The sequence below is a fragment of the Volvox carteri genome, assembly GCF_000143455.1.
Source record: "Volvox carteri f. nagariensis unplaced genomic scaffold VOLCAscaffold_68, whole genome shotgun sequence".
Classification (NCBI taxonomy): domain Eukaryota; kingdom Viridiplantae; phylum Chlorophyta; class Chlorophyceae; order Chlamydomonadales; family Volvocaceae; genus Volvox; species Volvox carteri.
This window is the reverse complement of record NW_003307611.1, coordinates 366,431-379,294: the sequence shown is the minus strand read 5'-3', so window position 1 is coordinate 379,294 and position 12,864 is coordinate 366,431. Positions and strand designations below refer to the sequence as shown.

The following is a 12,864-nucleotide window of genomic DNA, read 5'->3' as shown; positions in this document are numbered from 1 at the left end:
GGGCCCCCGCGACTGTGGCTGCGTCGCCGGTTCGTTGCCGTACAGCGCACCGGCAGTAGCACCACTTACCGGCACTGCCTCATGTTCGTCAAGAGTGGGAAGCGAGGCGAGTGAGGAGGAGGAGGGGGAGATGCCGTGTCTTGCTCCTGCCGGAGGACCCAGCTCCTCCTCGAGCACGTCGTCCATGGACCCTAGTTGAGTCGAGATCCGCTTCTTAGGAGGCTGTAGCTGCTGCAGCTCCGGATGTTGGTGAGTTTGCGGTTGCGCGTGTGCTTGTGCATTTGGCTGCAGCGCAGATTGCATTTGTTGTTGTGCCGGCTGCTGCTGCGGCTGCTGCGGCGGCGGCTGAAGCGGCAGCTGCGGCGGCGGCGGCTGTAGCGGCTGCTGTAGCGGCGGCTGTGGTGATGGTGGTTGTCTGGACGGCAGTAAGCTACTGCCTGCCTGCTGCTGCTGTTGCTGTTGTTGCTGTTGTGGAGGCGGGGACTTCCGCAGTGGCGATGCTGCTGAAGGGGATCCTGGATCAGCGCGACGAGGGCCGTGTCCATCTGCCGGTAAGGACCCTGACGCTGGCGGCGGCAGCTGCGGCGGCGGCGCCGCCGGCCCCGTCGCACCCCCGTCTGTTGACCTGGATCCTTGCCGCTGCGGCGACGGTAAATACGTACTCCCATATTGCTGCCGCAGCTGCTGCAGCTGCATCTGTAGCAGAGCTGGTGAACCCCCAAGCCCCTCCGGCACAGTTGCGGACGGTACGGCACTGGTCGTCACTGACCCTTGGGTCACCAACCCGTAGTTCATCTGGCTGCCACTCACGTCAGACATATGACTGACTCGCCGTACGGTGGCGGACGGCCGACGATTGGCGACGATCCGCACGCCGTCGCCAGTTTCTGACGTACGGACGCTGCCGATAGGGAAGTGCATCGTCCAGCTGCCGGTTCCGCCGCCGCCGCCGGTGGGAGCCGCAGAGCCGGCAGCAGCGGCAACGGTGGTGGAGGGTGTCCGGCCGAGCACCAGAACCGCACCGGCTGCGTCTGAGATACGCCGCACTCGCTCTGGTATGTACTCGCGGCCGCCTGACAGGCCAGTGACCGAAGAAATCGCTGGCGGCAGAGGCGGCGGCGGCGGCACTGCTGGCGCGGCAGTGGCGGCCGCCATGCCTGTCGAGTCCGATGTAGCCGCTGGCTGTTGTTGCGGCGGCTGCGACTGCTGCGGAAGTTGCTGCCGTTGCCCCTCACCGCCGGATTCCAAAAAGTCAGCGGCATCGAGCATAAACGGTGTACGGGGCAGCGACGCCGGCAATGACGCCGCCGCCAGTGGCTGAAAAGGCAGCGCCGGCGGCACGGCTATCGGCACTGCCACCGTCATCGCCGGCGGCGGCGACGGCGGCCGTGGCGGTATGGCTGCAGGGGTGCCGGTAACCCTCGCGGCCTCCGCCGCCGCGGCCGCTGTTTCCCGCCACGCCTCGTCACCATGTAACTGTGTCGTATGAAGCGCAAGCGCCGCAGTAGTCAGCGGTACGGGACTGTTGCCCGCAGCAGCGACGGCCGCGGTGGCGGAGGCAGCGGCGCCCATGGCGCCAGGCTGCAGCACCTGTGCCGACCGCTGAGTACCCTGGTCCAAGGTAGCTTGCGTTGCCGCCGCCGCCGTCGTGGCAGTCAACGGGGCCTTCCCCGCCATCTCGGGCTGCGCCTTCAGCACCGGTCGCCGAAGAGCTGCTGCGGCCGAAGCCGGCACGACGTCTGTTTGCGCCGCCGCCGCGGCGGCAGCGACGGCCGCCGCTGGCTGTGGTGGAAGCACCACCGGCCCAGGCACAGTGTACGGCTGTTGCTGCTGCTGCCGCGGGGATAGCGACCAGTCATTGCGGTTTGGAGTTGGTGAAGTCGGTACCTGGTTCGGCTTTGCCAATGGAGTCGGCGACGACGGTCGGCGGCGACGGTGATGAAGCGGACTCTGCAAGGCGGTGGAGGAGCCAGGGCCGCTTGGGGAGCCTGAGCCGGCGGCGTGATCCCCGTTCCCGGCGCCTCTGCGTGCGGCGGCTCTCAGCAGCGGCGGCATTCCACCGGTCAGCGGCTCCGAGGTTCCAGGCGCGTGTGCTCCTGAAGCTCCCGTTTGAGTTGCCGTCCTGGATGGGCTGCGGTAGCACACAAGAGGTGGTGAGTGAGGAGCGTTGTGCAGTGAATCATATGCAGGAGGGAAAGCAGTCACACCTAGTCCTCTGTGGGGGTGGGGGAGAGGGGGTAAGGGAACCTAGCACGACACAGCAGCGAGATTTTAACATGGAAAGATGAGGAGCACAGGTTGGGTTTCTGAGTTTCGGAGCATTGCACACACTCCCGCAAAAAGGCGAGAGCTGAACGGCCCAGGCCCAGTGCCTTCGGACCTTGGTTGAGAGCGCATATCTCGTAAGCGTCCCCGCATTCATGGTCCCAAAACCCGGCGCCGTTTCCATTTCCATTTCCATTTGGGTCAATTTTCATATCTGACCTTGAGCTGGCTCCGATGACCCACCCACTACCACCCACCTGGGTAAGCGTACGGCACCTTCCGCCGTCACTGATGAAGAGGACCCCGCCGGCCCCCCCGCCGCCGCCGCCACCGCCGCCGCCGCAGCAGCAGCATTGGATTGTGACATACGCTTCGGCTTCACCGGTGATGGGACGCCTCCACCCGCGCCGCTGACCCGGTATACCTGGCGCAGCAGCTGCTGCTGCGCCTGCTGCTGCTGTTGTTGTTGTTGTTGTTGCTGCTGCGCCTGTGGCAGCAGCGGCAGCTCGGAAGCGCTGTTGTTGCCGCGGGCGGCCGGATCCACCGCTGCCACCACCGCCGCGGTGCTGCCGCCGCCGCCGCTGCCGCCACCGCGGCCATTCGGCGGGGTGTTGACGGCTGGAGATGCAGCCGCAGCTGCGCCGCCGGCGACGTCGACACCCCCGGAGGCCCTCATGACCCGGGGACGTGTGGCCACGATGTGGACATCGCCCGTCAGCTGCGATTTTATGAGGATGTGCGTGTATGTGTATGTGTATGTGTGATATGGTGGGGGGTTAGAAGGTGTTTTTGGTAGGGATGACGGACGTAATATACAATATGAATGAGTACGAACCTGTCAAGGCGGTTTAACGAGAGATGTAAGGAGGAGCCCCGGGACAGAGTCATACCCACATTATAATAACCTACGGTTGCTAAATCTATTTAGTGTATTCTACCCTTTCTTAAAGGGTATTGTGAAAACCTGTCTAATGACCCACTGGAGCAGGTACCGAAATTCCAGGCTCTCTCTTCCTGCCACAATCGGCGAATCGGGAATCTGGAAAAGTTTCGACTATCTTCGGTTTCTTCCATGACCCAGAACTAACCCCCCCCTCGAGCGCATGCCACATCCCCACTGCGCACCCACATGCATGCAGACGTACCATGCGATTGTCCCCGATCCCGGAGCCACTGCCGCGCATTCGTTGCTTGTACGGCAGCTGCGACAGCTCCTTGCCGCCGGCTCCCAGTGGTGACGCATCTCCCCTTCCCGGCACTGCCTGCTGATGAGGCGGCGGCAGCAGCGGCTGCTGCGGCACTATGGCGCCTGTCGCTGAGCGCCGTTGCGTGGGCGCGGCCTGGCGAGGCGAGTCCGCTACATTGTTGTTTGCACCGCCAGGTTGGGCTCCGGAACCAAAGGCAGCTGGAGCACCAGGAACCAGTTGGCTGAGCAGCTGGTCGTATTGCTGCTGCGCGACCGCGACGCCAAGAGGGACGGTGGCTCCCCGCTGCAGTGCCGGAGATCCCCCGGCAGCTGATGGGCTGGCGGCAGGGCTGGTGGGTGCGTAGCCTGAGGCGCTTTCCCTTGGTCCCCGCCGGGGGCCCTTCGGGGGCGAGGAGGCACCACTTGCGCCCGGCTGGGACGTCCGCAAGCTCTCGCCCTGTCCCGCAGCCCCTGCCCGTGGTGCAGAAGGACTTCCGTCCGCCACTGCTTGTAGCTCTGCAAGAAGCTGCTCTCTGGCAGCCCTCCAGGATAGGGCTTCCATGGAGCAAGGTCGTATTCGGACTTAATAACGAACGCCATGGGACCTTTGCTGGGTTCCTCTCGCATCATATGCTTGTATGCCGCAAGGAAAGCCTTGGAAACGGACACATGCACTATCCATTTCTGGCTGCTTGGCATCAAATGCAGGTAAAATCAAAACAAGCATGTTATTTCATTAAGGATAACCTAGTCTGCACATAGTATATCCAGCTCCCCTTCAGATAGCCGGTCTATTCGTAGCTTCGTTGAAATGATTGCCCTTTCAACACTTAAGGTCAAGAGTGCCAAAAGATTTTAATATTTATCACCTAACCCACTTAACTAGTCCTCGCAGGATGGCCCGTGTGAACTTGGATGGTCACTACACCTGTGTACGTCGCGTGCGCGCTTTTCCTTCTTTCAACATGCACGGCTTCAATTCTTTGCTCTAAGCATTCTGCTTGGCAAAATTATGCGCTTTGCATGTACGTAACACATGCAAGCATCGCATGCCGACGTACTCAGTATCGACTTCTGAGCTGGGGCATGGCACCAAGGACGAACAGCGGAACAAATTTTATCATAAGCATGGCCTTATTCAGAATTTTGTAAACATGTTGATTGCACGGCTTATCATCTGCGTCATCCTGCTGGCTGCGAGCTGTAGCGGTATCTCTGCGGCTAGCTCTAGAAGAACAAGTCGCTCCAGCTCTACTCGGCGTGCTCGGAGCACTGAAACATCCTTTAGCCTGTCTGGAAGCTTTCCAAGTATCTTCCTTGGGGATGAGCACATGAACAACCCCGGCCAGCAATCGGCGTTGCGTGCAAAGCTAAGCATGGTGCTGGACACCGTGGAGCCGCATTACAGCGATGCCCTTCATCGGGTGCACGAGCTCCGGGAGCCGAAAGTAGCTTCCCTTCTTCAGGTTTGTACGTACGCTCGCAAGGAGCGAGCACAGTTCCTGCGTGGCGCAAGCGGCCGTCGAAACCTATGATGCCTTTCTTTCCGTAGTCCTCCCCCTTCCTGACTATATCTTACACCTTTTCAGGACATAAAGCTTGTTTCTCCCGGCCTGGATGGTCATCCCTCAACCCTGGTCCTCGACAGGCCTGTTAAATCCCTGAGACACGCCTTCACAGTCTGGAACAATCCCTTCCCACGTCCTCTGTCAATCTTCTATCCTCGCACAGCCCATCCCTTAGTCCGGACCGTCGCCAACCAACCCGTTACCTTACCCCGCTTACACCCCCGCTTACACCCCCGCTTACTCTCCCGGTACACACACGCGAAACCAGGCCCACCGCCTTTTACACACCCGCCCCATCTGGGTCCGATCCCGGAGCCCTCCATTACATGCGGCTCACCTCCCCTGATCTGGGTCTCCTCCGATCGTTCCAATCCCACACCTTCACGCGGCCCCCAGCACCCTCAACCTCGACTTCGGTTTCCGTCGACCCACAGCTTTTAGGCAGCCTACCACCAGCCCACAAGCCACACCTTTCCCACCTCCACTTTCTCAACCCCCAAATCATAACCGTAACCGACAACTAACCAACAACTAAAACCCATATCCACCCGATGCTTCCTTCTCCTCTTCCATTATTACCACAAGCCCAACCACGGTTGCAGCTCTGCGTTTTGGCGCGCTCACCTCGGCACTCCCTCCCGTGTCGTGTGAAATTTGGGTTCCGTCGTAATCCCTGCGCATCACACCTCCTCGCTACAACCTCGCCCTATCTCCCCCTCCCTTCAGGAGCTGCTGCTGCTGACTCGGGAGGGTGCGACCGGCAGTGGTCGGCATCTAGAAGCCTCTATAGCGCCAGCCGGTGCGGAGGCGGCGGAAGAGGACGCCGTCGGCCTACGACGACGCAGCGACCGGGAGACATCATCCCCCAAGCCTCCGAAGCCGCTGTCCAAGCCCCTCTCCACGCTGCCGTCTCCTCAGTCGCTAGTGGACTGGTCTCATAAGATCGGATCGAGGCTGGCGCAGCTGCCGGCCGGGACGTCCTTTCCGGTGCTGAGGCGACTGCTGACGGCGGTGGTGGTGCGCGCGTGGCTGGATGGGGCTGGCAAGCGGCTGACGGAGGTGGAGGAGGAGGCCGTCAGCGGCTTATTCGTACAGGTAAGTCCGTGGGTTAAGCGGTTCGTCATTCAGGTTCTACAAGTACATATGTGCATGCGGTGACATGAGCCCCTGATATGGTCGGTGGAATGGCCAGGAAAAGACCAGGGGGAGACTGCCGGAAGGCGAAGAGAACGACCGACGGTGGAGGCTGCGGCGGGGAGGGAGGGGGGCCTAGTCCGGGTCTTGTGGTGCGAGGTGGGGTTGTGTGGAGGTAGAGGGGGCTCGGCAGCGGGTGCAAATGCTGCTGGATCAGGGCCCATCTGGGTCAGATCTGGGTCCTGTCCATTTACACACAGCCCCGGCAACTTCCCCTCTGTGTGTGTGCATATCCCCCTGCACTCACCGATCTCTCCTCTGCCTCACCGGCGAGGGGAGAGCTGTCCTAGACTGTTGTATGCAGCCCTCCCCCGCACACATCCCCGTGAGCTCTGTCGGGGTTTGCTCCGGTCTTGTCCTTATCGCACACGCACACGCCACACACATTTACCTGGCTTCCGCCCCGCTGCCTATCCCCCGCTGCCTATCCCCCGCACCCAGCTCTACATGCTGCACCGGCGTGGGGCAATGAACCGGGGGATCATGGACTACCAACACGGTAAGGGGGGGTGGGGACAGGAAGGAAGAAGGAAGGATGGAGGCAGGGGGCCAGGGTAGGGATTAGGGATGCGGTTAAGGCGAACCTCATTTTCCCCCACAAACAACATCATGTTTCAGTCGACACACAGTGCTAATTCTATAAAATATCTTGGCAGCAAAGGTTAAGGTAAACAGTTGGTAAGGAGGATTTGTAAGGGTTTTACGGAAAGCAACCCGAACCACCGCACCTGGGGCGTACGTAAATCCCCCAGGGCCGATGTGCAGGCGGGGAGTCAGGCCCGGGGGGTAAGATCGGCAATACGACTGCCGACCCAGATGAGGGCAGCCGGATAGAGCTACGGCAGGGGAAAGGGATAGGGCGAAGGCACACCTCGGCAGGAAACCCTCCTTTCCCACTCTCCTGCCTGTCCGACTCTCCCGCGGCCGTCTGCCCGCCTGGTGTCCTCTCGCCGCCGCAGTGTCCAAGAGCGGGGGCACGAGCTGGTGCCACGCGGCACGTAAGTAACAGAGGTTTCGATGACGCGACTCGCGGGTCGGTGGTTCGGGAACTCAAGGAAGACGGGGCAAGAGGAGGGCGGGGATGTGTGCAGTCCGCCTGCCTGCTTTCCTCGCTCCCACAACGTCTCTCTCGCCCTCTTAAACCCTAAGCTCCCCAAATGCACTCACGCCTGAAACCGATATAATGACAAACTTTTATAGGCTTCAATCATCCTGAGGTGGTGTCCTGGAGTAGTCCTTTGCCTTGCTTCCACCTTGCCTATGCCCCTTTCTAAGAGCATGGAGCAGCTGCAGACACGCCCAACCTGCCCTGCTTAGTACACACCAAACTGCCTAAAGTTTTATACGATCATACCTTTTTCTTTCCGGCTCTTCTCCGGCAAGCCCCTGTCCACCATCGTCCATGCTCCCTCCGTCTGCCCTGCTACCCCTCCTCCCTCCCACCCACCTGTGGTAATTCGATGCTTCTTGCGTTGCCTCTGATTCCTTTCCTCCGCACTGATTCCTCCCCACCCACCACCCGCCCACTCTGCCCTAATCTATCGGCTGCAGAGCTCAACGGCTGCACCACCCAGCGCTTCGACAGGTTCTTTGTGTGCGGCGTGAGCTCGTTTGATGACAAGGTGCGCTGGGTGGACGGAGCGGCGCACACGCGACTGACCGGAGCAGAGCCCACACGGTAAGTTTGCAGAGAGGAAGGGAAAGGGTGTGTGTGTGGGAACCGCTGTGGAGGTAAGGTGGGGGTAGCCTGCAGGAGAGGTGCACTGGGTTACGAAGCAGGGAAAGGGGAGGGAGATGAAAGGGAAGCAAAGGCAAAAGCACAATTGTGGGATGTTGAAATTGTTGTGGAAGGTGTGGAGGTTGTAGAATGGGAGCAAAACAGCGTTCTCGGTGCGATTGGGGGAGGGAGAGGTAAGGAGAGAAGGGAGGAAAGAAGTGAAAGGGTGTTCATCTTCCCTTGCTGCCCCCCTCCTTGCTGCCGGCAGTTCATTTCCGACTTCCTTGCATACTAGATTCCCCCCTCCCTCCTTGCACCGGTTGTCCATCATCGCCGTCCGATCATGGCAACTTCCATCCCACTAATCGTGTACGTGTGCTGACTACGGTTTCCCCTTGTCCACTGTCACTGCCCGTCTCCTAGCGGGCTTGCTTTTACCCCCACACACCCTAGAGTTTTGATACTGCGCAACCCCTTTATTATTACTCCTCCCACTCCTCCGCTTTCCCCCCATTCCCCATTCCCCCCACCGTCGCCGTCGCCACCACCACTACACAGCTGGTACCTTCACGGCACTTATCGTTCCGAGGGGGCACCGGGGTGTGCCAGCCGGGCCGCGCAGATGCTCGCTAACCGCTGGACGTACTACAGGTACGGCGACGCATGAAATGCTGTACAACTCCTACCTCCCTCTTCTATTGATGTTATGCTTGTGTGCTTATAAGCCCCTCTATCCGCACCCCGCACACACGCGACACGCAGCAACGAGTACACGCTGACTGGCGGTGCCGAGTCCTTTTCGGATGTGGAGGTGTGCAGCAAGCAGTTCGTCACCGCGATCCTGTTCAGGCAAGTGCCTCTTGGAGCCTCTAGATAATTCCATAGAATCATCACCTATTAGAAATCGCCTATTTTACATACTTCGTTATTCTCGTTCGGGTCACAGACATGAGACGTCTCCACCTCCCCCTAACTTAGGGTTTTAGGGTTTTAGGGCCATTCGGCTCAGTGGACTTGTCCTCTGATTCAACATAATGGCAAACAAGAGGCAAACCCTTCCTTCTTTGCCCTCCTCCTGTCCCGCCCCTCCCCACCCCACCTACCCTCCTCCCCCTACCCTCCTCCCCCTACCCTCCTCCCCCTACCCTCCTCCCCCTACCGCCCTCCAGGAACCCCCTCCGCCGCCTCGCCTCCCACCTGCGGTTCATCCTGCTGCACTACAAGCGCTTCATGACCGCCCAAGTGGAGGAGGGCGTGGAGAAATCAGCCGACTTCTTCACCACGTATGCGGGTGCAAACGCAAGCTTCTGGTCCAGTGTGGCACCGGCAATATCTGACAACTACTTTGCAAGGTAATGGAAGGGATGTATATACTGTATGTATGTACGTGTCCGTTACATACCAATCCGGGCGTGACGCTCCGGAACGGTTCCGGAGCTGCGTTTCACTGCTGCTGGCTTAGGCTGCCATTTCCCTGCTGCTGTTGAGATGTTAAGATGTTTCGCGTCTCTCCGGACCCACAATGAAGTAAGCAGTGCATAGAAAACACAAACAACACACATCTCCCATGAAAATGTAAATACGGGCGCCCGTCCTGTTCCCCCTTGCTGCCTTGATTGCCGTACATGTCGTACCTTGCAGGACGCTGCTCGGCGAGGCTGCCTGGCATGCGCCAGTGGGTGGCATCACCGCCGACACCCACCTGGCGCCAGCACGGCTCGTCCTGATGCAGTACGACATCGTCGTACCGCTAGAGTCACCGACCGAGCTTACATCGCGATTGCTTGCGTTTGGAGCTGGTTGGCCGGTGTCGTACACGGACGTGAGTGCCTTCCGGCGCTGCTGTCTCCATTACCGCCTCCCTCTTCCGGCACGCGAAGTGAACTATTGCGGGGTGCCCGCACCTGGCATCTCTGCTTCTTTTAGGGGTTTTGTCGGCTCGAAATGGTTCCCGGGTTCCCTCCCTGGTTCAGTCACAACTATATATGTATACCTGGTTCGTCCACGTTGATGGTGATCTTGCCCGCCCCTGGGCTGTGCTGCGCTGAGCCGTGACGCAGGGGGAACGAAGGTTCCTGCTCCCGAAGGCTCCGTACGCGCCGGTCATGTTCTTATGTGCTGTGTGCTGTGCCGTACTGTAACGCCCTCTCCGTGCAAACGCAGGTGCACGACAAGAACATTACGGCGCTTCAGGAGATGTTTGACTTTGACCCATCACCGCACATGCCATCAAGTGATGAGATGGATATCCTGTACGGCAGGCAGCAAATTGACATGGATTTGTACGGACTCGCAGGTGGGGCGCGAGCGCCCGGCTGAGTAACGTCAGAGTGCGGACAATTACGACAGCACGACACTTTTCTCCACTTTTGTCCCTGTTCTGCGTGCCGGGTGGTTACGCTCTGCAACCTAAACCGCTCTCCTCCCATTTAAAGAGCCGTTCCGGCTCCCTCCTCCTACAGGTCGCCCTCCCCCCTTCCTTCCCCCTCCCCCCACTATTGCTCCCTTCAAGGTTCCTCCGGTGAAAGAACGTCGTGCACAGAGCAGTGCGCTTCGTCCGTATTGCCTTTGTTCGTTTCTGTCGTGTGTCCTTCTCTTCTCCTCCTCTCCTCCTTGCCGCTTTCCCCCAGCCCTCTGGAACCTCCACGGTTCTTAGTTACCTTCACAACTTTCAACGCAACGTTTCCCGACCCTTCCTTCGCCAACTCGCCAATGGCGCCTGCATCTCCCAACCAAAACCCCCACCACCTGCCACTGCACGTCCAATCCTCAACCCCACCCACCTCCCCCGCTCTCCCTCCACCCGACCCACCCAATCCCCACCCGCCACCCCCGACCGCACCTCACCTTATGTGTCTCAGTCCTGATCGGCCAACTGGACTACCTGGTGTACAGCACCGCTGCCGCTGCTGGTGTCGTACCGTGGGACGGAATGCCTGACAATGTGAACCCGGAGGAGGATAACGTCAACTACAGAGTCGCCTGCGGGCTGTTGCGAGGTCCAGGGGGGGCGTGGAGCTCACACATGGTGCACCGCCGCCGCCGGGCGAACGGCGGCGCGGCGGGTCGGGAGACGAGAGTCCGGCGGCGTAGCGACGCGGCGTCGCTGGAGGAGACCTCGCGACGAGACCAAACAGGCTGACGACGGCGCCGGCAGCTGACTGACTGACTGACAGACGCACAGACTTCACCGATGGAAAGCTGGGGAGTAGGCGTCATGACCATGGAGCCGTAGGGCTGGGCAAGAAGGTGGAAAGGAGAGCGGGGGGCAGTCAATGTGGGCTCGGAACGGTTTCCTAGAGGAGGAGGTGACGTCCTCTTTTGTGCTTCAAGAGGGGGGTTGTTAGGTGTCGTTAGTCGCCCAGGGTCTTAGGGTTTTGTGGCTTGATTAGGACATGGATGTCTCAATTCATAATTGTGGGGGCCAATATAGTATGCGATTGCCTGATGGGGCGCTTAGTTGGGGCCAGTCCTGGCAGGCGACTGCCTCGTGCTGCTGCTACTGCAGCTACTGCGGTGATGGTGGCATAGCTGTAATTACTCATGATGCATTTAGTTGGATGACTGGGGATTAGGAGGGTGGCTTGATGGATTTGGGTGTGTGTATGTATGTGTGTATGTATGTACATACAGATGGGGGGATTGAATGCACGGGTGTAGGCGGATATTCAGTGAACATGTAAAGCGCTGGTCACAGTGCAAGTGTGAATCTCGGTGGATGGCATGATGGTTTGTTGTGATGTGACTTTGATGTGGGGGTGGGTGCCTTGTGTCCAGAGATGTGGTGGGGTGCAGGAGGAGGCGCGGGCTGTGTGCTGCTGAATCACTACACCCGCAGCGACTACCGCACTGCCACTCTCTTTTTTCCGGAGGGCATCTGCTTAAATTTGCGACGTAATGACCAACGTGCCTATAACACACACACACACACACACCTTACTAGACTACACCATTTGGTAACACCCCCAAACTGTCGGGCCTTGAACGCAATCGACCGTGGAGACGCGCCTTGACACATCTGGGACTCCGACAGTTTACTTGAAGTGGTTGGTGGTGACGGTTGGGCGGCAGTTGCGAGTTCGTTAGCTCGTTACGTCGTGATCTGAAAGGGAGCCCGCCTGGGATGTGGAGTAGCTTTAGCGGAGTGATATGACCTACGAGTGAAGGGCAGGAGAGAGGAGGGCAGGGCCGGGGCACGGTACGACATGACAGATAGGCTTGCCTGTCGCTGCGCGGTGGTGGTGACGGCTACCGCGCTCTGGGCCCCAGCTGTGTGGTACGGTGAAGTACAGTGATATGGAGCACAGTCGTCCTGTGCGGGTCGGTCGGTCAGGAGCACGAGAATGGGGGTTTTCGTGGCCGAGTCAAGAGTGGAGTGGAGTATCGTTATAGCGGAAGGGCATTCAGGGCGAAAGGGCCTTCATCACTTGATTCTGTGCGATAGTAGGACGTAACAGATGATGACTTACGTAGAGCTCCCGCCGAGGGAAATGCCATTTGTATTATCACGCATTGCCAACACGGGCCGTTTCTGCTGTGGTTGTAGGGCGAACTTACGACGACGACGTTTATGTGGTTGGTCTTGAGCCCCCTGCTTGTGTGACCTTGCTGGAAGCTGCTTCCTGTTTAACTTGTGCAACAAGAGCTTTTTGATTCCGAATGTTTAGCATTGCACGCCGGCCTTAGGAAGTTGTGTACATAACGGGAAGAAGCCGCCGGTCCGGTCAACCCCACCGTCCCCCAAAACCCTACATAACCCTTGATCTTTAGCTTACGAGGAAAGGATTGGGCACTACGATTAATGACTTCTTTCAGTTGTGCGCACCTACTGAATCATGTAAACCATACGCTTTTGAGTTGAAACAAAATTGGATGTCAACGGTCCGGCAGGCCAGCAGGCCCACATGTGTTATGGACACATCGTAAGTTAGCGA

The 12,864-nt window shown here is 59.2% G+C and overlaps 1 protein-coding gene across 1 annotated transcript; it reads left to right on the top strand.

Annotated features, from left to right (window-relative positions):
• Window positions 1-4,605: 4,605 nt before the first annotated feature.
• Window positions 4,606-11,072, top strand: VOLCADRAFT_98124 (uncharacterized protein; the record flags this gene model as incomplete). Its single annotated transcript, XM_002957039.1, has 10 exons — window positions 4,606-4,917; window positions 5,746-6,114; window positions 6,655-6,712; window positions 7,173-7,211; window positions 7,765-7,891; window positions 8,489-8,581; window positions 9,100-9,282; window positions 9,572-9,752; window positions 10,094-10,226; window positions 10,792-11,072. The coding sequence occupies 10 exons, from the start codon at window positions 4,606-4,608 to the stop codon at window positions 11,070-11,072; spliced, it is 1,776 nt and encodes a 591-aa protein (XP_002957085.1).
• Window positions 11,073-12,864: the final 1,792 nt, after the last annotated feature.